This window comes from Xenopus laevis, chromosome 3S (assembly GCF_017654675.1).
Source record: "Xenopus laevis strain J_2021 chromosome 3S, Xenopus_laevis_v10.1, whole genome shotgun sequence".
Classification (NCBI taxonomy): domain Eukaryota; kingdom Metazoa; phylum Chordata; class Amphibia; order Anura; family Pipidae; genus Xenopus; species Xenopus laevis.
In genome coordinates, this window is record NC_054376.1 from 57,736,030 (window position 1) to 57,763,677 (window position 27,648).

A 27,648-nucleotide genomic window follows, 5' to 3' on the forward strand; every position below is an offset into this window, starting at 1 on the left:
TACTGTCATGGGAAAGAAAACAAATTCAAAATGAACCAGTTAATAGTGCTGCTCCAGCAGAATTCTGCACTGAAATCCATTTCTCAAAAGAGCAAACAGATTTTTTTTTATTAAATTTTGCATTCTGACATGGGGCTAGACATTTTGTCAATTTCCCAGCTGCCCCTGGTCATGTGACTTGTGCCTGCACTTTAGTAGAGAAATGCTTTTTGGCAGGCTGCTGTTTTTCCTTCTCAATGTAACTGAATGTGTCTCAGTGAGACATGGGATTTTACTATTGAGTGCTTTTCTTAGATCTACCAAGCAGCTGTTATCTTGTGTTAGGGAGCTGTTATCTGATTACCTTCCCATTGTTCTTTTGTTTGGCTGCTGGGGGGGAAAAGGGAGGGGGTGATATCACTCCAACTTGCAATACAGCAGTAACGAGTGATTGAAGTTTATCAGAGCACAAGTCACATGACTTGGGGCAGCTGGGAAATTGACAATATGTCTAGCCCTATGTCAGATTTCAAAACTGAATATAAAAAAATCTGTTTGCTCTTTTGAGAAATGGATTTCAGTGCAGAATTGTGCTGGAGCAGCACTATTAAAAGATTCATTTTGAAAAAATGTTTTTTCCCATGACAGTATCCCTTAAATTACAGGTATGATTCAGATTATATTTCTGCTACTTTTCTATTCCTTCTACCAAGCTTTCAGAAGTTGACCATCCTGACAAACTGCATTGCTTGTGGTGCCACTGACGCGAATAATAAACCTCTGCACTTAGGTCATGGCTTCTCCCTGTTCTATTTTCTAAATTACATAGTTTATCAGCAACAATTAGTACAGAAGCTTAGTCAGTGACACCTTTGCAGACGTGTGTGTGCGCGTGTATATAGGAGTCATGAATGACAAATATGTACTATGATCACTGTAGTTTGAATAACTTAAGAGTTATCTGTTATACAAATCAGGTTCTCATATATAATGCTTTTGTTTTTTTTGTTTTTTTGTTTTTTTTTTAATACCAGACTTAAATCCATCAAGTTCAACCCCTCCAAATGAACCGTGGTGCACAATTATACACAAAGATGTATCTATATACACACACACACACACACACACATTTATAAACCTATAATAACTATCTGTAGATCTTAAGATCATAATAGCCTTAGATGCTTATGTGTGTTCAAGAAATCATCCAAGTCCCTCTTAACAGCATTAATAAAATATGCAAACACAACCTCACCCAGCAGGGCATTTCACAATCTCACTGTTCCCACTGTGAAGTTCTGTTCCTTATGTCTAAAGGCCTCTGGTGTCTTGGACTTTTCTATGGAAAAACATCCACTGCTGTCTCTATAAACCTCTACTGTATTTGTAAAAAGTAATCATGTCCCCTTGATAGTATTTTTTCAAGTTTAAAACTTCCATACCTTTTACCAGTTTAGATGCATGTTTCTGCACTCTCTCCAGCTCATTAACATTGTTGTTAAAGGGGTTGTTCACCTTCCAAAGACTTTTTTCAATTGCTTTCCATTTTTTTATTTTCTACTGTTTTTTCCAGAATTTAAGTTTAAAATTTAATGTTCCTGTCTCTGGTGTTTCAGCCTGGCAAATCAGTAATTCCGGTGCAGATTCTGAACAGTTACAATTTGCTACCGTCACGATCGGCACCCTAAATCCAGAATAAGTGCTAGGCTCCATGGTCTCTGCTCCGCTTCTGCATGTAGCAGCTGCCTTTCACTTCGGGAGGAGCTCTCTGCTAATTGTATGCCACAAGGTATTCATAAGAGAGAAGCCAAGCAAGAGTTCTGGACGAGCAAAGGGGCACGATTGTTTACCAAGGAAGCCCACAACTCAGGAGGAACCAAATGGAACAGCATGGTCAGACAGGCTGGGTCGGTACAGGCAGAGTTCAAGCATGGTCAGACAGGTTAGGATCAGGATTGGAGAGTTCAGAATAATCAGGCAGGCAGGCAAGGGTCAATATCAGTATAAAAAGCTGCTTCAGAAAGACAAATGACATTTTAAACTTCAATATTAGAAAAATGGTCACAAATAGAAAGTAATTGAAAAAATATTTATTTCTGGTGAACTATCTGAAACCAACTGAACTGAGAAAGTATTAGAAGGTGAACAAACCCTTTAAGAAATGGACACAAACTCCACTGCATACTCCAGATGAGGCCTTACCAAGGCCTATAAAGGGGCAGCATTATTTTTTTTATCCCTTTAGTTAATGCCCTTTTAATGCAAGACATCACTTGAATCCCACTACTTAGAGTTACACTGTTGTTATCCACAAAATTCTCAGATACTTCTCATTTGAGGACACACTTCGCCATTTCGTGTATAACTCAGTTTGCAAAGAAATGTGACTAAATTGCAAATAGGTAACATCCTGCTTATAGTTTTGCACAATTTTGTATCATCAGCAAAAATAGAAACAGTACTTTCTATGCCCATTTCTAGGTTATTAATAAACAAGTTAAAAAGAAAAGGACAGATTCATGTGGTACTCCACTAGCAACACTGGTCCAAGTACAAATATGTTCCAGGCCAATATTCCTCAATGTGACCATTAACCTTCTGTTTGGTATGGTTTTGAATGTTTTAGCAAAGTCTAAGCAGATCACATCCACTGCCATCACAGAGTCTTAGTTACCGCTCATCTTCTCATAGAAGGCATTTAAATTAGTCTGTCAATCTATTATACATAAAACATGCTGGTACAAACTCGTAGTATTATTATTTTCAATGTATTCAAGTATCTTTTCTCTTACTACCACTTGTAAAATGTTTGTACCACTGATATCAAACCAACAGGTCTATAGTATTTTTATTTTCATTAAGGGGCGGATTTACAAAGCTCGAGTGAAGGATTCGAATTAAAAAAACTTCAAATTTCGAAGTGTTTTTTGGGCTACTTCGACCATCGAATGGGCTACTTCGACTTTCGACTACTACTTCGACTTCGAATCGAACGATTCGAACTAAAAATCGTTCGACTATTCGACCATTCGATAGTCGAAGTACTGTCTCTTTAAGAAAAACTTCGACCCCCTACTTCGGCAGCTAAAAGCTACCGAAGTCAATGTTAGCCTATGGGGAAGGTCCCCATAGGCTTGCCTGTGATTTTTTGATAGAAGGATATTCCTTCGATCGTTGTATTAAAATCCTTCGAATCGTTCGATTCGAAGGATTTAATCGTTCGATCGAACGAATAATCCTTCGATCGCAGGATTTGCGCTAAATCGTTCGACTTCGATGTCGAACGATTTTAGTTTCTAGTCGAATACCGAGGGTTAATTAACCCTCGATATTCGACCCTTAATACATCTGCCCCTTAGTGTTATTAGCCTTTTACATATTACAGGTGCCATGAGTTTATGAGGAATTGATAATAGCCACAGCTTAGAATGAGTAAAAGATGTGGTATACCAGTAAATCATTATAATAAGGGCAACACCAGGGCACACTGTTCTTTTTTTATAAAGCACACTGCTTTATTAGAGACAGGGTAAGGGAGCAACAAAATCTGGTTCATTTCAATTTTTTTTCACCGGATATACTCTGGTAGAATTACAAAATGGCTTTTAAAAATTTAAGTCTGAAAGCTATTTATTAGTAGTAATTACATATTAGGCCCTTGTCATTTACAACACATAATGACAAATCATTTTGTTTAAGTATAAAAGCAGAATTTCCAGTAGATACATGGATTTTATAGTAGCACATTTGTTCTGCTAATATATATATTCCTGAAAGCCATTTTGTAATCATATATAATTTATTTGGTATGGCCTGAAATGGACATTTTTTTTTCTTGTAAGAAGCCTCCATGGACATATTTAAAAGCTTTTATTTGAAAGCTGGCAAACATTCTAATAAGCACCTTCTATTGCTTTTTGTCTAAAATATTGTTGGATAATTTCAGCTAATGCCATAACAAGGTATTATTCTAAAGACTGTGATTTATTAATAAAGCCTAAAAGCAAAATTACATAAATTATGTACAATTACAGAATGAAAATATTGCCAGTACAATATAGGAAAAAAATAGTCACCTAGTTCTAACATTGGGCTGCAGGGCAGGGTCATACGGGACCCCTGTTACTAACGTTGGTGTAAATTATCACTAGTACAGTCTTGCAATCCTTATGCTTTATGAACTATTCTGAACAAAATTTAATTATCCGAGAACTGCACCCTTGGATATAGGCCATTGTGCAATATAATATGGCTTAAAATTAGCATTAGGGTAACCCATCACTGACCACGTGAACAGCTTTATCACATTATTCTATTGTGCTCAGTAGGGCTGGAGATGTGGCTCGTAGCCAATGTCAGCAAATTATGAATTAAACTTTATGGTTTAAAAGTTTAGAGAGTTGGGAACCTGGATTATTAAGATGCCACTGGCGCATATGACCAATTGGGGCATAACAAAACAAATTCATTTTTAAAAATGTTAGCAATACAGTAAATAATAAAAAGCAGAGAGCAACCAAAAAAAGATTGTACTGATTTTAAATTTTGTATCAATTGCCCCTTTAATAACAACCTTGGTTTTGGTTTAGAATGATTTCATTATAGTTTTAGCAAGTTGTTGCTTGGCACATACAGGCATGGGATCTGTTATCCGGAAACCTGTTATCCAGAAAGATAATAATTACGGGAAAGGTCATCTCCCATAGACTCCTTTTTATCCAAATTATTGAAAATGATTTCCTTTTTCTCTGTAATAATAATAATACACTAATTTGTACTTGATCCAAACTGAGATTTAAGTAATTGGAAGCAGAATCAGCCTATTGGGTTTATTTAATGTTTACATGATTTTTTAGCAGATTTTCTTAAGGTGTGAAGATCTAAATTATGGAAAGATCTGTTATCTGGAAAGCACCAGGTCCCAAGCATTCTGGAAAACATACCTGTACAAGAAAACATTTAGCCAACTGGTCTGATAAAAGTCCTTTAAGAGATTTCATGTTTCTTCATCTGAGAACCTGACTGCTGCACCTAAACCAATAATTTGTTTCTGAACATCTATAGAAAACTTACAATAAAACTTTCATGAGGTATAATGTCCCTTTTATAGCACATTGCAATATTAAAAAAGAAAGCTAGCCCAACATTGTACTAAAATCGCTAAATGCAAAGTATAGATGATTTCAAATGTGACCAGAGAAAATAGTAGGTTGAATAATCAGCAGCTGCCCGAAACAGTTATTTTCAAAGCACTGTAAAACACATTATAGTAAAACCTTCAATCTCTCCTGTCAAGGACAAAAATATAACATGCAAGTGAAGCAAGGTTAATAAGAGCTTATATGCTGTAGGGCTTCACCAGAAAAACAAATTGATGAGGCTTATAGAGCATCAGATTATTAAAAGAATCAAAGACACAATTTCGAAGCTATTTACTATGAATGCACAGCAAGGACTACATTTAACATCTAACAACAGTTCAGCGATATAATAGGCATCCAAAATTCAAGGATGCACATCCAGTATATATTATAATACTGCATACGAAACCACAAACTAAGCGTACTTGTATCTCAATGAGTTTGGGACATAATTCTATTTTGTGAGCAAACACTGTATATTTGCAGCAACTAATGTTTAGAAGCAGGGCTACTTTGCATGCTGTGTCCTCCAACAGAAACACTATTATAGTCTCCATAGATTCATCAATACACGTTGTATGAAGGAGGCCACAAAGCATCCACAGTACTGTGCTGCAAAACTTTTATTCCAAAATGCACAATATGTTTCGAGTCAGCAAGGACCCTTTCTTAAATGACTTGAGAAAGGGTCCTTGCTGACTCGAAACATGTAGTGTATTTTGGAATAAATGTTTTGCAGCACAGTACTGCGGATGCTTTGTGGCCTCCTTCATACAACGTGTATTGATGAATCTTTTGGTCTGTACATTATGACCCAATTAAGAAGGTGAGCCCACTTACTAAAAGGGAAACGCTGGGAAAATTGCATAGGATTGAGAATTTCTATAGATTGTTTCATTAGCAACAAACAATTGCATTATTTAAAATGGGGACAGTTTTCTAAATAGAACAGAATACAATATCTAGCAGAAGTATCCATAAAGCTCAAAATTATGGAAAGGCCACATCCCATAGCGCCCATTTGAAGCAAATAATTGGAATTTTTTCCTTTTTCTTTGTCATAGTAAAACAGTACAGTAAGCTCCATGAATGCCTTTAACAGAAAGTTCAATTTTCTGGAAAAGCCCAGGTTCCAAGCATTTCGATAACAGATCCTTTACCCGTATATTGTAGAGCCACCTATGCAGCAATAACTTTTTTAAGATAAGGATGTAGCAATTTAGCACAGTGTTTAGAAGTGAACCATTCTTCCATGCAGATCTGCTCCAGGTTGCTAAAGATAATTAGTAATAAAATAAATATATAAATGTAAATAGTGCCATGGATATTTAATTAGATTGAGATCAGGGCTTTGAGGGCACCACTGCAGGACATTCAACCCTTTTGGTTTTGACCAACTCCAATGTTACTTTTGACCTTGTGCTTTGGATCATAATCCTGCTCATGCTTCAGTTATTTTTCCTAAAAAAACAATTTAGAGTTTTAGGACTTCTTATTCAGTAAACTTGTCTCATGAATATTTTTGCAAGGCACTGTATACGATATATAAGAATCATGCAGGAACTCTAAACCTACACCAAGGACCATATGTAACTCTTTGCAATAAGATGAATGGCCAAGAAGCCTATGCAGTTGTAAACATGGTGGCTCAGTGGGTAGCATATATGCCTTGCAGCACTGGGGTCCTGAGTTCAATCCCTCCTTGGGTGCAGTCTGCAAGGAGTTTGTATGTTCTCCCTGTGTCTGCATAGGTAACATATGGGTACTCCTGTTTCCTCCAAAACTTCTGACTAAAATTGACCACAGTGTGTGTGAATGTTATTACATTGGGGCGGGAAATGCATCATCTCTGTAAAGGAGTAAATGTGCCAGTACTATATAAATTACAAATAATACGTTTGCCAAGAAAAACCTTAGTTGCCCCTTATTTAAAAAACATTATTCTCCATTCCTCCGTCAGTATGCAAGCTGCTAATGTGTAAAAGGTTTATGGAACAGGATCCATGAAACTGCAATTCAATGCAATGCTGTACCACAAGTTCTACCAGTCAACACCAGCTATATCTGTTTGATCAGCTGCTCCTATGTTGAATAACATGCTTAATAAAGAACTGATTTAGCAAAAAGCAATGGTGCTCAGAACCAGATCCAGATGCTGACTTGAATGGTAATTAGGGATGTCGCGGACTGTTCGCCGGCGAACTTGTTCGCGCGAACATCGACTGTTCACGCTCGCCGAATGTTCGCGAACGACGCGCGACGTTCGCCATTTTGGGTTCGCCTTAGCTGGCGCTTTTTTTTGACCTCTCACCCCAGACCAGCAGATACATGGCAGCCAATCAGGAAGCTCTCCCTCCTGGACCACCCCCACACCCCCTGGACCACTCCCCTTCCATATATAAACTGAAGCCCTGCAGTGTTTTTTCATTCTGCCTGTGTGTGCTTGGAAGAGCTAGTGTAGGGAGAGAGCTGTTAGTGATTTGAGGGACAGTTGATAGTAAGTTTGCTGGCTAGTAATCTACTTGATACTGCTCTGTATTGGAGGGACAGAACTCTGCAGGGATTTGAGGGACATTTTAGGTTAGGTAGCTTTGCTGGCTAGTAATCTACCTTCTACTGCAGTGCTCTGTATGTACTGTAGCTGCTGTGGGCACTGATCTCTTCTGATCTCATCTGCTGACTGCTGTAATAACCCAATAGTCCTTGTAAGGACTGCTTTTAATTTTCTTTTTTGTTTTTTTACTTTGCTACTATAAGAGCCCAGTGCTATTAGTCTAGCTGTGTTGGGGAGTGGGACTGGTGTGCTACTGTGCTGCTCCTAGTAGTTCAGCAGCACCAACCCGAGTAATTTTTTTTTTTAATATACATATATATTTTTTTTTATTTTACTTATCTTACTGTTCTTTAACGTGTCCAGTGCTGTTTGCTGTTCTTCATAGTAGTGCACCAATAGTAGTGCACTTGCAGGCATTATTTGCCCAGTGCGTTTTTCAAGCAGCAATAATATATTCCGTATCCACTGCTGTAGTAGTGTATACGTTGACCTTGTAGGCATTGTTTGCCCAGTGTGTTCTTCAAACAACTGCCATCTAGCTGTGTGAGCTTTTTCACATTTTGTCTAAATATCAATAATAATACCGTCTCCAGAAACACCACCTGAGTGACGTTTTTCAAGCAACAATAATATATTCCGTATCCACTGCTGTAGTAGTGTATACGTTGACCTTGTAGGCATTGTTTGCCCAGTGTGTTCTTCAAACAACTGCCATCTAGCTGTGTGAGCTTTTTCACATTCTGTTTAAATATCAATAATAATACCGTCTCCAGAACCACCACCCGAGTGACGTTTTTCAAGCAGCAATAATATATTCCGTATCCACTGCTGTAGTAGTGTATACGTTGACCTTGTAGGCATTGTTTGCCCAGTGTGTTCTTCAAACAACTGCCATCTAGCTGTGTGAGCTTTTTCACATTCTGTCTAAATATCAATAATAATACCGTCTCCAGAACCACCACCTGAGTGACGTTTTTCAAGCAGCAATAATATATTCCGTATCCACTGCTGTAGTAGTGTATACGTTGACCTTGTAGGCATTGTTTGCCCAGTGTGTTCTTCAAACAACTGCCATCTAGCTGTGTGAGCTTTTTCACATTCTGTCTAAATATCAATAATAATACCGTCTCCAGAAACACCACCTGAGTGACGTTTTTCAAGCAGCAATAATATATTCCGTATCCACTGCTGTAGTGTATACGTTGACCTTGCAGGCATTGTTTCAATTTGTTTGCCCAGTGTGTGTTCTTCATTTTCAAACAACTGCCACCGAGCTGTGTGAGCTTGTTCACATTCTGTCTAAATATCAATAATAATACCGTCTCCAGAACCACCACCTGAGTGACGTTTTTCAAGCAGCAATAATATATTCCGTATCCACTGCTGTAGTAGTGTATACGTTGACCTTGCAGGCATTGTTTCAATTTGTTTGCCCAGTGTGTTCTTCATTTTCAAACAACTGCCATCTAGCTGTGTGAGCTTTTTCACAATCTGTCTAAATATCAATAATAATACCGTCTCCAGAAACACCACCTGAGTTGTTGTTGTTGTTTTAAAAATAATGCCAGGCAAAGGCAGGCCGCCACGCAGAGGCACTAGGGGCTGTGCTGCTATGCTATCCTGTGGCCCTAGGAAATTGCCCAGTTTTAAAAAGGCAATGACCCTGAACTCCCAAAATGCTGAAGAGGTAGTTGACTGGCTTACACAGCACACCCCATCCTCTACCGTTTCTAACTTTACCACAACATCCTCATCCTCCACTGCTATGGGCACCCCACGTAACACTTCCTCCACCACCGGCGCCCCTTCTTCACTGGAGTCAGAGGAGTTATTTACACATGAGTTTTTTGAACTGAGTGATGCGCAACCATTATTGGCAGAAGAAGATGAAGGAGATGAGGACGTTACACCAGATTTAATTCTGGCAGAGAACACAACAGAGATGGACATAATGAGTGATGAGGAGGTCCCCGCTGCTGCTTCCTTCTGTGAGCTATTAGAAGAAATTGATACATCTGAGGAGAATGATGATGAGGAGATTGATGTTTTGTGGGTGCCCAGTAGAAGAGAGCAAGAGGAGGATAGTTCAGATGGAGAGACGGAGAGTCAGAGAGGCAGGAGGAGAATAAGACTTAGAAGAAGCAGGGAGGACAGCTCGCAGGGAACAGTAGGGCAACAACATGTATCGGCACCTGTGTTCAGCCGGCCAACGCACCCGCCATTGCCGCCAACGCCGCCAACTTCTACTGTTACCGCCAGATTGCCAGCTTCAAAAAGGTCAGCAGTGTGGGATTTTTTTAATGTGTGTGCCTCTGACAAAAGCGTTGTAATTTGCAATGAGTGCAGTCAGAAACTGAGTCTTGGAAGCCCAACAGCCACATAGGTACAACTTCTATGTGAAGGCACATGAACGGCAAGCACAAAGCACTTTGGGAGCAACACCTCAAAGGCAACAGACAAACTAAAAGCCACCCTCCTTCTGGTCCAGCATCTTACTGCTCTACCTCTGCTGTCCTTGACCCGTCTGAACCACCCTCCACTCCGCCTTCCACCTTGACCACCAGTTCCCATTCCCAGTCATCTGCCCCCAGCCAAGTTTCTGTGAGGGCCATGTTTGAGCGTAAGAAGCCAATGTCTGCGAGTCACCCCCTTGCCCGGCGTCTGACAGCTGGCTTGTCTGCACTCTTAGCCCGCCAGCTTTTACCATACCAGCTGGTGGACTCTGAGGCCTTCCGCAAATTTGTAGCAATTGGGACACCGCAGTGGAAGGTACCCAGCCGCAATTTTTTTTCAAAAAAGGGAATACCACACCTGTACCACCATGTGCAGAGCCAAGTCACCGCATCTCTGTCACTTAGTGTTGGGCCAAAGGTCCATATGACTACTGACGCATGGTCCTCCAAGCATGGTCAGGGCAGGTATGTCACCTACACTGCCCACTGGGTGAACTTGGTAATGGCTGGGAAGCAGGGAATTGTGTGGCTCAACAACAACAGTGGAGTTGGTGTCACCGCCACGGATTGCACGCGGTTCTGCCACCACCTCTACTCCTCCTTCGCTCTCTACCTCGTCTTCTTCCTCTTCTTCCTCCTCTGCTGCTGGGTCCTCCTCCTCCACACCTGTGCACCCCCAGCTCCCCCTAGGCTATTCGACGTGCCAGGTACGCCGTTGTCATGCTGTCTTGGGGATGACGTGCCTGGAAAGCAGAAACCATACCGGATCTGTACTCCTGTCATCTCTGCAGTCACAGGCCGATCGGTGGCTGACCCCACACCAACTGAAGATCGGAAAAGTGGTGTGTGACAACGGAAGCAATCTGTTGGCAGCACTGAGACTGGGCAATTTAACACATGTGCCCTGCATGGCACATGTTTCTGAATTTAATAGTCCAACGTTTTGTCTCGAAGTACCCAGGATTCCAGGACGTTCTCAGGCAGTCCAGGAAGGTGTCGGCCCATTTCAGACATTCCTACACAGCCATGGCACGCCTTGCTGACATTCAGCAGCGGTACAACATGCCAGTCAGGCGTTTAATTTGCGACAGCCAGACTCGCTGGAATTCAACGCTCCTCATGTTGGAACGTCTGCTGCAACAACAAAGAGCCGTCAATGAATATCTGTTTGAACTGGGTGGTAGGACTGGATCTGCAGAGCTGGGGATTTTTTTCCCCCGTTACTGGGTGCTTATGCGCGATGCCTGCAGGCTCATGCGCCCTTTTGAAGAGGTTACAAACATGGTCAGTCGCACCGAAGGCACCATCAGCGACCTAATACCCTTTGCTTTCTTCCTGGAGCGTGCCGTGCGACGAGTGACAGATGAGGCTGTAGACCAGCGTGACGAGGAGCAGGAAGCGCACGATTTCTGGTCGGAATCACCAGAACGAGCCCAGGCACCTGCTGCAACGCAGGGAGAGGTGTCAGAAGTGGAGTCAGAGGAGGAAGGTGGCTTTGTGGAGGAGGAGGACCAACAGGAGCAGGCTTCCCAGGGGCTTGTGGTGACCTTTTGGGGACCCCTGGTCTTGTACGTGGCTGGGGGAGGAGACCGTGGATGATATAGTCCTTGATAACGAGGAAGCGGAGATGGATACCTCTGCATCCAACCTTGTGAGAATGGGGTCTTTCATGCTGTCATGCCTGTTGAAGGACCCCCGTATCAAGAGGCTTAAGGAGAAGGACCTGTACTGGGTCGCAACGCTACTAGACCCTCGGTACAAGCATAAAGTGGCAGAAATGTTACCAACGTACCACAAGTCCGAAAGGATGCTGCATTTACAAACCAGCCTGCAAAACATGTTGTACAATGCTTTTAAGGGTGATGTCACTTCAGGAACTCATCAACATTCCAGGGCAGAGGTGCCAGTAATCCTGCCACGAGCGCACCTGCAAGGACAAAGCACTTTGGCCACTCTGTAACGTCAGACATGCAAATGTTTTTCAGTCCAAGGCAGCGCCAGAACCCTTCTGGATCCACCCTCAAAGAACGCCTCGACCGGCAGGTAGCGGACTACCTGGCATTAACTGCAGATATCGACACTCTGAGGAGCGATGAACCCCTGGACTACTGGGTGCGCAGGCTTGATCTGTGGCCAGAGCTGTCACAATTTGCCATGAACCTCTTGTCTTGCCCCGCCTCAAGTGTCCTCTCAGAAAGGACCTTCAGTGCAGCAGGAGGATTGTAACTGAGAAGAGAACTCGCCTAGGTCACAAAAGTGTGGATTACCTGACCTTTATTAAAATGAACGAGGCGTGGATCTCGGAGGGTTACTGCACGCCGGAAGACTTGTTCTGACTCCCCATGCAGCTGTCCTTCTCTGCACGCCTCATGACTCCACACACAGCTGTCCTTTAGCGTCCTCCTCCCTCCGCCACCGTTACAAACTAGGGTGCAAACCCTACTGGTTTCATTTGAATCCAGGTAAATCCTGAGTTTTTCTGGCCTCTGTGCTTCAGTGGCTGCAACCGAAAAATTAATATTTTCAGCATTTATATGGCATATTTTTTCTGGCCTCTGTGCTGCAGTGGCTGCGACAAAAAAAAATGAATATTTTCAGCATTTATATGGCATATTTTTTCTGGCCTCTGTGCTTCAGTGGCTACGACAAAATTTTTTTATATTTTCAGCATTTATATGGCATATTTTTTCTGGCCTCTGTGCTTCAGTGGCTGCGACAAAAAATTTTTATATTTTCAGCATTTATATGGCATATTTTTTCTGGCCTCTGTGCTGCAGTGGCTGCGACAAAAAAAAAATGACTATTTTCAGCATTTATATGGCATATTTTTTCTGGCCTCTGTGCTTCAGTGGCTGCGACAAAAAAATGACTATTTTTAGCATTTATATGGCATATTTTTTCTGGCCTCTGTGCTTCAGTGGCTGCGACAAAAATTTTTTATATTGTTAGCATTTATATGGCATATTTTTGCTGGCCTCTGTGCTTCAGTGGCTGCGACAAAAAAAAATTTTTCAGGAAAGTACACATGCCTAATTTTTCAGGGTTCTGCAACAGTGGCAAAATCGCATCTTTTATGGTCACCACAGGTGATCAATAAAGTAGACCAAAACTGGGCCCACACTGCAGAATCAGTGTTTTTTGGTTCACTTCACTGTACATTGAATTACCTCTGCCTGACCGTGCACGTGCGCACAAGCACGGTGACTGCTAAACACACCACTACAGAAATATTGCCACCAACAGGACGAACATCCTGGAGGTGACAAGCTCAACTAGTAATTAACAACTATTATTTGCTCACTTGACGGTATCATTCATTAAAGCTCTTTGCGTTTTTTTGCGTTGCAGTAAGCGCCGCGTTTCGTCTTTGCGTGTGAACAGGCTGTAACCTTTACACGACTTGATTGGCATGTAGACGCCGGACGTTTTAAAGCAGTTTATTACACAGGTTTAGAAATGTAGTGTGATTTCTGCCCTTTACAGCACAAAACGCAGCGCTGTGTCAACAATGTATTTTTCAGATACATTTTTGCCCTTGATCCCCCTCTGGCATGCCACTGTCCAGGTCGTTGCACCCTTTAAACAACTTTAAAATCATTTTTCTGGCCAGAAATGTCTTTTTTAGCTTTTAAAATTCGCCTTCCCATTGAAGTCTATGGGGTTCGCGACGTTCGCAAACCGTTCGCATTTTTGACGCAAGTTCGCGAATATGTTCGCAAACTTTTTTTCCGACGTTCGCTACATCCCTAATGGTAATTCTACACAAAATTATTTCTTGGATCAAAGTCTGAAAGTACTTTTAGTGGCATGCATAAAGTATAATTATGAAAATATGCTATAGGAGCTGTAATAAAATGGCAGTTGCCATAAAAAGTGGGATCAGAGTGAAATTTTCATTGGAAAGATGCAACTTGTCTTATCTATTTCATATTGATGGTGTAAACCCATAGATACATTTTGCCTAAATATTCAATACAAATGGTCAATTGTCTTGCTATGGAATACAGTATTTGCTCCTTACAATTCTCTGCACTACTTGCTCTGACTACTGAAATTGAACCATAAATGTAGATGGCAATAGTGGGACAAAGTCAGAACCAGCAGTGAATGCAGTCAGGAACAGACATATATTGCTTTGAGTAGCAATTATATTTACAAATAGATTTTTTATGTATGGCTTTAGACCCCCTGTATGTATATGGTTTTGAGCAAAACATGTTGTGCAAGTTGTTTAGAAACAAAATATATACATTTTAGGCTGCTAATCAAAGTGCTTGTCTTGTGTGATGGCAAGAATACACCTGCACACTCTATTTGGGAGCCTTCATAGGAAGCCTGTTTTCTCAGTTAAATGCTTTGTGCTATGTGTTTCTCATTTCATTTAAGCCAAAGAAACGTAATCAGAAAGCGCAATTGTAACATTTATCAATGTGACCTTACCAACATAGGTTTTACTGACTGAATGAAACAAGTTGTTAAATCTTTTCCGTCTTGTCCACTTTTGCTATCTAAGCAGCTATAACATGACTATTACTTTTGGATGCCAGTAATTTAGACTTCCCTAAAGGCTAGCATGCTGCTAAAAAGCCATTTAGAGTTGAGGAACAAGCAAATGAATCCTTTATCTAAGTGGCTTGGTGTGACAATCGGATAAGCATTTTTTTTTCCCCACTGTAGAAAAACCTGGCAGAATAAATAGCTTTAAAAGGCACTACAAAAAAAGATAAGCTGAAGAGAATACAATGGACGTGAGAGAAAAAAAAAAAAATCGAGGACGCATAAAGAGACACATTGGAAATAAAATGCCACTTTTTATGTATCTATACAGACCTAACAGTCTTAATAATTTCAGTATGATTTGCTGTCCCTCAGTCAATTACCTGCTGCAGAAGGCTCATCCCCCAAAACTGTCAGGTTTGCACCCATATATAAAATGTTGACACTATTTGTTCACTCAGCAAAAGCAAGCAAGCAAGCAAGCAAGAGAAAGGTGCACTAGACTCACTCCATTAGTATATACAGATACTGATGAAATGGAGACAATTGATGCCTCCATATATTTTCAGTTGGTGCTGACTTGGTAGTCCTATTTTTTTTTGTTTTTTTGTTTACAGAAGTACAGACTGGCCATTCCAAGTTTTTTTTACGGTTATTAACAAATGTTGATTCATCTTATGATTTTGCATTACATTTAGGATATTACTGGAGCTGTCACTAGTGGAGACAGTGCATTTGCACTAGAAGAATCCTAATTATTTCCACACCAAATTCTCAAAATTCACAGTGGTGCCTTTTAATTGCATTTTTGTTGGCTCAGTGATGGGGTGCCAAGCAAGCCTGCAACACTTCATCACTCAAACTGCTTCTGCCACCTACCCTGCAATATTCTATAGTCACACACTTTACTTGAGCCATACCATGCATTTATTCATTACCATCCAATTCTTACTATACTCAGCTAGGCACAAAAAAATCTAACCTTTTCTTTGTACAAAACATGAAATTACTTTCCGTATAACCACATCACAGTGTGAAGTTTCAGGAATCAATTTTTTCACTTTTTTCCCTAATGATGCAACCCTTTTTCTAAGAATCATCGGGGTATATTTATCAAAGAGTGAAGTTAGAGATCGCCACAGTGCACTAGAGTGAAATTCCGCCACTCTCCATTCATGTCTATTGCATTTATCAATGGGTGAAAGTGAAAGTTCACCTTTGATAAATATGCCTTTCAAAATGTCATAGAAACGAATGAAGAGTGGCGGAATTTCACTCTAGCGGATTGTGGTGATCTCTAAATTCACTCTTTGATAAATATGCCCCCTGGTGTCATTGTGGTAACATGTTGAACTGCTTCCAGTGAAATTGCTTGTGCTAAAACCTGTACTAATTTCATTGTATGTTACATTGATTTGGGTGCAAGTTGCAGCTTCACAGTGGAGATGGTGTCACTTCTGGCATGCCAATATGTGTGGCACCAAAAAACTTCATAAGCATGTGATTTACACAAGTCTGTAGCGGCTACGGACACAACTCAATTTGGAAAGCTTGGAATGATCACATCCAGGTGGTTCCTGGGAGTCAATAGACACACTCGTGCAATATGCATCAGGGCAGACTGGACAAGTGCATGACGTTCAGTGCAAGTGCCTTTAATGATATACCATTGCACTTGTGGTCTCTTTCTAGACAGCATAAATCAACTAGGGCCTTGCACTGTGCACCTCCAGCTAAAATGTAGAAGGATAATCAAAAGCTCTCAAGGCAGTTGCCCTTTTGCTTTATTTGGTCAGGAAATCCCACTGTGTCTGACTTCAACAAGAATGATCGATAGAATCAAATTAATATATATTAAGGGATCAAGAAAAACACGTGTATAGGTACAGACAGGGAGTGTGTAACATGTATTGTAGGTTCAAAATGAAATTAGAGGTACATGATATAAAAGAAAAGCTATGAGACCACTACAAATTAGGACTGGTTTATAAATAACAGCTTATACCATATAACCATCACCATACATCAATACTACAGTAATAGTATCTTTAGTCTCTTAAGTGATGCTGTGATACATTTCTCTGCCTGCCAAACTGCACACTGCTCATAAATAAAGATTTAGACAACAGACTTGCTCAATAAGGAACAACAGGGGGTAACGAAAAGGGTGTGAAAATCTAGTAATAGTAAAAAAGCTGTTCCCTTTTGCTGGGCTTTAGAAGACAAAAAATACCTACTTCAGTGATAAGGAAAAGTCAATCTTGTTGGTCTCGCTGTTTCGCACCAGGTAGCTTGCTTCCTTACACAGCCTCAGGAGGCTCTCGGCGTCTGAACGACTGATTGCACCGTGGTACCAGCTGGAGGGAAACCGATGGAAATGGGATGTCCTCATTACAAACTGTAAGGGTCACCTTGAAATGCAACTCACTTCTACATAACAGGTAAATGCAATGCAGAGCTTATCTGTGCTATATTAACCTCTAATCAAACAAACACACAAACAAAACTGTAAGGGGCCCATTCATTAAGTTTGAGTGAAGGAATAGAAGAAAAAAAACTTCGAATTTCGAAGTGTTTTTTTGGCTACTTTGACCATCGAATGGGCTACTTGGGCCTTCAACTACGACTTCGAATCAAATGATTCAAACTAAAAATCGTTCGACTATTCGACCATTCGATAGTCGAAGTACTGTCTCTTTAAGAAAAAACTTTGACCCCCTAGTTTGCCACCTAAAAACTACCGAAGTCAATGTTAGCCTATGGGGAAGGTCCCCATAGGCTTGGCTAACTTTTTTTGGTCGAAGGATAATCCTTCGATCGTTGGATTAAAATCCTTTGAATCGTTCGATTTAAAGGATTTAATCGTTCGTATTTGCGCAAAATCGTTCGAATTCGATATTCGAAGTCGAAGGGTTTTAATTCCCAGTCGAATATCGAGGGTTAATTAACCCTCGATATTTGACCCTTGATGCATTTGCCCCTAAGAGTAAAGCAAGTCTAGCCAATTCAATTAGATTTAGAATATTTAGTAATACTAAACAAAAAGGTGTCTAACAAAAAATGCTGAGCTATTTATAGATGTGTGTAAGAAAAACGAATCATTGCAGAGTAAAAGAAAATGTAATTCTAAGCAATAAACACATTGTACTTTTTCAGAGTGATGATATCATTCAAAATCGACCTAGAAAGTTCACTAGAGTAAAAAGGTGGCTTTTCAATTCTAAGTTCAGCTTTCAGTTTACTGTGCATGTGCCTGCCCAGATCTGAACAAAAAGAACACACAGAAGCTACTATAATCACTGGGGGTGCCTACCAATTTGCTCCCCCCACCCCTCCCCCGAGTGATTAATTTTAGTAGTTCTTTAACAACTCACATGAGAAGTGCAAAAATATGCAGAGATGCCACATCCTTTTTATATGCAAGAGGTTTGGCAATGACTGAACAATCAGGTCTTGCTTATATCAGCATTCTGATTCATTCAGCAGGCTTCTTGTAAGGACCCAACCCTGAGCTCAGGCCAGTCAGGTTCTTCCACTCTATCTCTGCAAACTCATTCTTTATGAATAGTACTTTGCAGAAGGGGGTTATTATCCAGCTAAAACAGGAAACAATGCCGCCACAATGTAGGAAGCAAAAAATTGAAAAGAATGTAATTATATGATGTAGTGACACATGTGCTGGCAATAATGGACTTGGCTTAAATTGCCAATTCCAATAATAGAAGAGGTGCCCACATACTTTTAGCCAAAGTCAGTAAAATGATTGTTCCAAAACACTAGTCTTCAGTAAAAATACGAACACTAGTGTTTAAACTGCATATTATGTAACATTTGGAGTTCTATAATTATCATTTTTATGTATATTTCTTTTTATAATATATTAATCTATATACTTACTTTATATAATTTGACATTGCACTTCAAATTCTGAATCTGACTCCTAATGCTATAGCTACCCGTAGCATTTATATGTTGCAATACCAATATTATCTGGACGCCTTCTCAATTCACTATATAGCAGGATTTTTGCAGATTATACCCTTTATTTTTTAGAATACCCTGGGCAACAGGCAAACCTTAATTTTACTAAATACTGTATCTATCTATCCATCCATCCATCTATCCATCTATCCATCTATCTTTATACACACACACATATATATATATATATACACACACACACACACAACACACACAACACACACAACACACACACACAACACACATACAACACACACACAACACACACACACAACACACACACACAACACACACACACTATCCAGAATGCTTGGGACCTGGGGCTTTCCGGAAAAAGGATCCTTCCGTAATTTGTACCTCAAGTCTACTAGAAAATCATGTAAACATTTAATACATCCAATAGGCTGGTTTTACTTCCAATAAGGATTAATTATATCTTCGTTTGGATCACATACAAGGTACTGTTTTATTACTACAAAAAAAAAGGAAATAATTTAAAACATTTTTGGATTATTTGGATAAAGTGGAGTCTATGGGAGACGGCCTTTTCCTAATTCAGAGCTTTCTGGATGACTAGTTTCAGGATAACAGATCCTATACCTGTACTATACTAAATATCACAATAATAACCCTCCTAAGGTAGGTGACACAAATTACAATATACAAAGAAGAGGGGGTAAAAGTTAAAAATACTAAAGACTCACAAGAGGAGTGCTGCATTTTTGCCAGTGGCAGCTCAGTTTTGCTTTATTTCCGAATACCTAAAGCCCCAAAGTTAACTCTACTTGGGTGGGATATGATGTGCCCATGACATTCTCCTCTTTTACCACATAAGGAGCTTTATAGTAAGAGTCAGGCTGTGGATGGCAGGAGGGTTTTAGCTGCTTTGATTTTTGGACTTTACACAGAAATAACTGTAATCATACTTACAATTGACTCTCTAAAGGAAGGGAAGGATCTATTCTTTCTCCCACTGAGATGCTGTGTTCTACACTTGGATGCTTGATTGCCTTCATGTTTCCAGCTGAATGTCTGTGCATGTGCCTGAATTTGTCCTCTTTGGCTGGTGACATTTCTGTTTTATCAGCACTATCAAACTGGGCTGAAGGAAAAAAGAAAAACCTATAATGCTACCATCAAGTTCAAAGGAAAACTGAGCGCAAGCTCATAAGATCATATTAAGGGGCCAGTAACACCATAATGAGAAGATATTTCATCTATATGTGAAGGTTATCTCAGTTTGTCCAGAAATGGAGCAAAATATTCCTTTGTAGCAATTTACTTTATAGGAGAATGTTTTTCATTCATGAAGCTGATTAGATACATGTATTGAATAGTAGCCTACTTACCTAAATATATATATTTTATATGTTTTAACCATTGTTTTAGCCATGTCTACATTACCTTATATTTAATGTCTGCAAATCCCATATAATTTTTTTAGCATTATTTTTTTGGCAAATCTAAGGTAATTGTCTTAATAGAAATATTTTATAATCTGCGTAAAAGCAAACACTCCAGAAGATGCAGGAAGGATAGTTGGGCCTTGATGAAGTTGACCATGTGTGTATATAGGACCTTTAGATTGTAAGCTCCATTGGAACAGGGACTGAAGTATACTCTCTGTAAAGTGTTGTGAATGATGTTGGTGCTATACAAGTAAAGGAGGACAATAATAATAATGATTAAAGGATTTGGAAGTGCATGTCAACTGAGTGCATGTGCTACAACAGAAACTTGAGGAATGTGAATTATGTTGCCATGCATCTAGAAATTCTGCTTACTATGGGATGTTAGAATGAAGTTAAGTCAGTTTGTGTATTTGTTTAGAGTACAGACATTAATCATGTAGAATGCTATACAAATGTTCCTAAAAAGGTTCTCAGAAAGCTCTCATTTGTGATGTTTAGCTTGTAAAATTGTGTTACCTTTATAGAGGAAATACATGCCTATTTTAACATAAGCCAAATCAACTGAGCTTACAGTAATTTAGTATATAATCCCTCTTTAAGCAACAATATTTGGCAGCTTTTTTTACATTTTGTTTTCAAACCTATTGGATTCATCTGAGAAGAACCAATGTATGTTTGGAATGGGATTATTCTTGACTTGAGTGGACCAATTTCCTACTAGGAGAGCTATGTACCTCTTCACAACACTGTTGGCTGCACCATAACTACTTGTTTACCACACTGACATTGTCCCATCCCCATTTATAGTATTTACCCTGCCTGCCACCCCATGGCCATCAAACATGCAATTTCTATCTTGAGCAGTGATCCCACAATGCTGCTCAAGTAAGTTAAAAGCCCATTTCAAACATAGATAGATTCCTCGGAAACTGAGCAATCGTGTATGTTTAGAAGCAAAAATTAAAAAAAAACCCACTTTCATATATGGTTGACTAAAGTGGACTTAACAGATTGGACTTATGTTAAATATCAGACTTTTACCTTTAAATGATATATTATTAACTGTATCTACAGAAACCTATATTGAAAAATAAAAAGACCTATCTTCCACAGTTCCAGTTACTCCGAGAAAAATATCAGTAATTCATGATTATTTTTACAGAAATACCGTATTCTGTGTTTCATTTATAATTAATTTCAGTATAGGGCATTGAATTGTATAAAGTGTTTTTCCTTTAGTACAGATCAAAATAAATAAAACAAGATTTTATTTGAAGTGACTGCTGTGAATCAGACTATATTCCGGAGAGCTTTTTGGGATGAAGGTCTTTTAAACTGCAGTGGATAGTACAATTGTATTATACTTAAGCTCAATAACAGACAGGGAAGCGCTTTAATATGGATATCAAGTTGTGGATAGGGATTTACCAGTAAAGGAGGTCATGTCCTTAAACTGGACAGCTGTAAGCTAAATGGAATATAGAAGAAATAGTTTAAGAAAAAAAATTATGTTATTCAAGAAGTTTTAAAAATGGCATTTCAGAATGGAAATCAATGGGCAGTGGAATATATATGTATATAGTATCCAATTAAGTGAATACAGTGAGATGTACACAAAGTAATGCAACTGGCACAAATAACTAATACAAATATGTATAAAATTATATGGGGGAGAAAGAGAGAGAAAAAGCAAGTAAAGTACAAAGATACATTCCGCTACTGCTGAATCCCAATACAATAGATTGGACAATAAAGGCAGTTATCTTGAAGTAAAATCTTTAATGTATCTTGAAATGGTGATGGGGGAAAAAATCCCATCAGTGCAATGGTGACACAAAATGACAAAAATCAATAGAAAAAGCCTGGAGGGGCCATGGGATTACTGTGTACATAGTGCAGATCAAGAATACATTACTATTTAGCAGACCATCACATCAGTATTTCTGTCTGTACAGTCCTTCTGGATATTGTGATATTGATGGCCTCTAATGCAGTTTCACAATATATTTAATCACCTTTTAAACCTGCCCCTGACTTAGGAGACAGATGCAGAGTTAATGTGTGTTAAGTACACTATTAACATTTTAATTTTATTGCCGTAGTTACAACCTAAACAGTATCATCAGTATAATACGATAGCAAAGGTAATCATTCCAGCCAACAGAACAACTCATCTTACATAAAACATAAATTTGGGAAGAAAAGACAAAACATAGCTTGCATCTAGCTTTTGGCCAGTTCAGAAAATGTCCTCTAAAGTGCTTATCAAGAATTAGAGACACTTTTGACCAGAATTTTTGCCATAGCTACAAGCCAGTAGCTAGTAGCTAGTTCATTGGTATTTGAAATACTGGAGCCACCATCAACACAGTATAATGTGTCATAATGACCAGTAGCCAATATTTAGGGCCAGGGCACATGGAGCATTGGCTCCGCTGCTCTCAGCCTGCATTTTTTTTTTGCAGGCTGAGAGAAGCAAGATCCACTCCCTTTCCTAGATCCATTGATCGGCACAAAAAATGCAACTTCCACTTTAGTGCAGGTACAGAGCAGAGCAGAGGATGAACCGAAAACATGAAAGCAGGCATTTTCAGGCTGGGCTCTGCACTGTGCACCTGCACTTTTTAGTATAGATCAACAGCAAAACAACACAGGTTAAGAGCAGCGGAGCCAATGCTCCATGTGCCTTAGACTGCAATAGCTACAAGTTGTCACTAGTAGGCTTATATAAAGCGATGAAGTTGCTAACCGTTATTTTTCACTTTTTGTTTAAGCCAAACGTGTTCCAAATTCCCTGTACCAGTGTATGGTATTCTACCTGATCTAGGACAACTGTCATGGTTTACTGTCCCCACTTTTCTGATATACCAAGACAATTGTCCTTTATACATCAAAATATCTAAAAATCCTAATCAATGAAATACTTTAGCAGTCATTACTATGTGCAGAGCAGGGTGCAAAGTGCAAAAAAAGGACACAATCTGCTATGTGTTTTGCACTTTGCCCCCTGCATGTAGATGACATGCTGCAGGTCTCTGCTCTCCATTTGGCTCTTCTGTTTGACTCATGAATACAGTGCTGCTTCTTTTTGACATTGCTGTATTCAGGAGTGGCAAAGGGAGTATGTAAGTGGACCCACCACCTTCTAACGGTGCAGGCTGCAATAGAGCCTTGGCCCAGATTTAAAATCTAGTGCATGGTACAAAGTGCAGCCACACCCTAGACACAAGTTTTTTTAATGAGCATTAAAGGACATGCTGTAAAACTCATTACTGATCTTGCATCTGTAACCGGTTAGTCATCAATCCTATACATAGCAATTGTATCCTATATATACCAATCTGTGCCTGATCATCCTCTATTTACATAGAGGGATAAATTACAGGGTGCTGTCATTTAGACTAATTTACACTAGAGCTGTAGTATTTTTATTTTATTATGTGCATGTAAGAGCTAAAACAATTTATGATGAACCTTCCTTCACTTGTGGATTATATAATAAGAGGCAGATTGTGGCCAGTGATAGAGGATGAAGAGAGGAGATTCAATTTGACGAAGTAAACAAACCAGATAAAATATATCTAAAAAAGACACATCCTTGACACTCCTTCTACCCTACCTGATCCTATATTTATGGTCATTTAACTGAAGCGCAGGATAAGAAGTGCAAATTACCTAACATGAACAAATCTGCAGGTTGTATTGTAATTAATTAGACACAGCAGGCAGAAGCAGTGCAACAGCAGACAAGGGATTATGGTACATGATTACTAGGGCACCCTAGGCACCAAATATGCATTGACTTCTGGAAATAATAATTCATCTAATATTTTTTCTGTGTGCCATAATAGGAAGTTTTATTTCTGGAGAAATGGATTTTAAAATGTATATGTAAATTACTGTTCAGGTGGGAGACAAATTGCTTAAGTGGAAGTTAAAGATACAACGCGTAAACTACTTTAGATCAGGCCATCACCGAGTAGCAAGGAGCCACAGCAATGTCAATGGCACATTTTATATAGTGAAAGCATTTTGTAGTCTTGTACTATGGATATTGGTCATTTAGTAAACCGGGCAGATTTGGCTTTGTATGCATATTTTTCACAACATAACTTTCACATGAACTATGATATTTTCAAGATGGCATTTTTATTTCCTATATATCAAAAAACCAATCTTACAACTGTAATGTGATAATATCTTGGTGTATAGGACTACCTTAAGGTTAAGGTCAAGAAACACAGCTGGAATTTTTTGTCCTATAAGTAAACCAAAAATGTTAAATTACCATATAAAACCCATTTCTAGTCAATCATGCAGTTGGAAGTTTTAAGGAGACACTTCTGATCCGCATGGACTGGGGAACGTGTTCACTTTAAAAGTAAAAGAAAAAATATGTGGGCCATTCTAAGGAAAAGGGTTTTTTGAGCCTGCACATGGCCTAAAATGATGAAAAAGGCAATCGAATCTGCAATATACAGGAGTGGATTCATAATAAAAAATATGAATGTAGTTCATCACAAATCCTGAAAAAGTAGTTATAAAGTACCAACAGATAACTCATTTAAATACTTGGTGGCCAAAAGTAACACCATATCCACTTCCGATGTGTAGATATGTAGATATGTGTAGATATGCATTTGCACATTTGTAGGTTACACATTCATGGTTTCCTGGAAATATTCACTTTTAGAAATCAAGTATACACAGAGGAATTCAATAAAATAGGACAATATTGGAACAGACAATCATGTTTAAGAATAAAAAATTCTCCCATTGTCAGGGACAACCTGCTCATTTTAAGGATTCTGTAGATTTACATTGTACTCAAATAACATCTTACTGCTTTTATCAAGACATATGTCCCAGAGGCCTCACAGCCATAAAATCACCAGCTTCCATATACTGTTAGTAGAAATCTATTCAATTGTAAAGAATAAATTTGCCACTTTGGGGTCAAAAGTCCCATTTGTAAATGTCTCTTTTCAATTAAGTTGAAACACTCAATTCAGATATAATTATTTAATGTGATATATTTTCAATAGATTCTATAGATGCTGATAAGGTCAGACTGGAGCACATGCTGGAGCGCAGGGAGATAACCAGATGTGCCCCACTGGCTAAGGCTCATTGGCAGGTAGGTGTGAGGCTCTTATCTCAGTTTTTTGATCTCCAAATGAATTTAAACCTTCTCAAAAGAACCTAGACTTCTGGTCAGGGTGAAATATGTTGGACAGCAAATAATACTAACTACACAAGGTCATAATCACAACTGCCCCCGATAGACAAATAGGCATACTAAAATACACATGTCATATTTTAAAATTGAATTTACACCATGTTATTTGTGTTTATTTCCACAATGCATCCTTATTACCCAGAACTGCAATTTAATTTCACCCTCTGAACACAAAACTTTGTTCTGATTAGTAAATCACACGCAACGGCATCTGTGTTGCAGGAGGAACATGGGTGAATATTTTCGACTAACTTGATGTACAGGTATGGGACCTGTTATCCAGAATGCTCAGGACCTGGGGTTTTTCGGAATTAAAGATCATTCCGTAATTTAGATCTTCATTCCTTCAGTCTACTAAAGAATCATGTAAACATTAATTTAACCCAGAAGAATTGTTTTCTCCCCAAAAAGGATTATATAATTTGGATCAAGTACAAGGTTTTTTTTTTTTACAGAGAAAAAGGAAATAATTTTTACAAATTGGGATTACTTGGATAAAATGGAGTCTATTGGGTAATTCTTTTATTCTTATTTTTTCTGTAATTCAAATTTTTCTAGATAACGGGTTTCCTGGTAACAGAGCAAATACTATACCTGTCCATGTATGGGACCTGTTATACAGAATGCTTTCGACAGATCTTTCTGTAATTTGGATCTCCATACTGTAAGTCTACTAGAAAGTCATGTAAACATTAAATAAATCCAATAAGCTAGTTTTGCTTCCAATAAGTATAAATTATACCTTAGTTGGGATCAAGTACAATGTACTGTAAAAAGGAAATTGTTTTTTAAAAAAAATGTGGATTATATGGATAAAATTGAGTCTATTCGGAGCTTTCTGGATAATTGATTTCTGGATAATGGATCCAATACCTGTATCTCCTTTGTAGTTTATTTTACGATGGACAGTGATATCAAAGTTTCAGTAAATTAATAAGGTTTGTAAATATGAGTAAATCAGTAGATGGCAGTATTAAGCTCACTTAAATGCATTCTTTTTCCAAACTATATGGCATTGGCATGGAGGGGAAAAATAACTATTATGTTCCCTTTGGGAAGATTAAAATAAAAGCAAAAGGAAACATTTCCTGCCTGAAATTCCACTATTACCTAACACTGAGAAAGTATTCAGAGGATTGAGAGGTGTATCATTTATTTAAAATAGGTAAAAGTGAATTAAAATCCATATATTCTAGTGTTAAAATCAGAATGGAAACATACATGTGTCATATTTACAATGATTCAAACAGAATTAAAAACAGGTTTCCAAACTACATATTTTAAAACTACAGGTATGAGATCAGTTACTCGGAAACTTGTTATCAACAAAGTTCCAAATTACAGGCCACTCTCTATTAAGCTCTTTAATGTAAATCATCCAAATAACAATTCACAAATTCTACATATATAACATCTAGATTAAAAAAAAAAAAAATCATAGCAAAAGTCTCAAATAAAAATCTTTCTACAAACACATACTGGATGATTCTGTTAAACTACAGTAGAACAATGATTTTATGTTTTCCAGGGGCTGTGTCAAAATGGCCTAAATTCTGGGAAACTGTAAAAAGGGAAAAAGACATAAAGAAAAAAAAAAAAAACAGTGTAACCTCTGGTAACATGCATAAATCTGGAGATGTACAGTAAATAAAAAAAAACGGACACCGGTGTCAAAAAAATGTACGCCAGCTCCGTTTCGCAAATGTTTTTATAACATTTTAATTGTACAAGACATAACACTATTAATTCATGGTCTGTAATTAATAAATTAAATGAACAGTAACGCCAAAAATCAGCACATAAGTAATAAAAATATGATGTACTGTTGCCCCGCAATGGTACAACTGGTGTGTTAGTTTCAGAAACTCTGCTATAGTTTATATAAACAAGGTGCTATGTAGCCATGGGGGCAGCCATTCAAAGCTTAAAAATGAGAAAAGACACAGCATACACAGCAGATAACAGATAAGATCTGTAGTATACACTGGGATTCTTTATAAGGTATCTTGTCTATTGTGCTTGAATGGCTGCCTCCATGGCTACACAACAGTTTGTTTATAATTATAATAGAGTTTGTTAAGAAAACACACCAGTTTTGCCAGTTCCGGGGCGAAACTACATTATACAGTTACACTTTCATTTTTTGGTGTTACTGTTCTTTTATGGAAAATAAGTATTATATAATTACGTACTGGGGTCAATTACACACCGTCAATGTCAATTTGCAAAAAACCGAGTAAGCACTCACACAGAATAGATAGTTGATATACACATTGGGACCTCTGGGTGTTTATCCCTATAGTCTGTTAACTACTGCACTATTCTATTATTCTCTTATTCTATTTCCTGCACTAATTACAGAATAAATTGTATTAAATTAAGATTGTATTTG

General features: G+C 38.6%; 1 protein-coding gene across 13 annotated transcripts in view; it reads right to left on the minus strand.

The window, feature by feature from the left end:
* shf.S (Src homology 2 domain containing F S homeolog) overlaps positions 1 to 27,648 on the minus strand; it is a 117,880-nt gene that overhangs the window by 19,418 nt on the left and 70,814 nt on the right. For 7 of the 13 annotated variants that reach the window (XM_041588331.1, XM_018255513.2, XM_018255515.2 and 4 more), the window contains 2 exons: positions 19,536 to 19,707; positions 16,862 to 16,981 (listed from right to left, as the gene is read on the minus strand). The exons of 1 other annotated variant lie outside the window; for it this stretch is intronic. In XM_041588331.1, coding sequence (XP_041444265.1) covers positions 16,862 to 16,981; positions 19,536 to 19,707 — 292 coding nt within the window. Of the gene's footprint in view, positions 1 to 5,904; positions 6,582 to 16,859; positions 16,982 to 17,998; positions 18,221 to 19,535; positions 19,708 to 27,648 lie in introns of those variants that run through there. 5 more of the 13 variants (XM_018255516.2, XM_018255520.2, XM_018255518.2 and 2 more) reach the window with 3 other exon arrangements.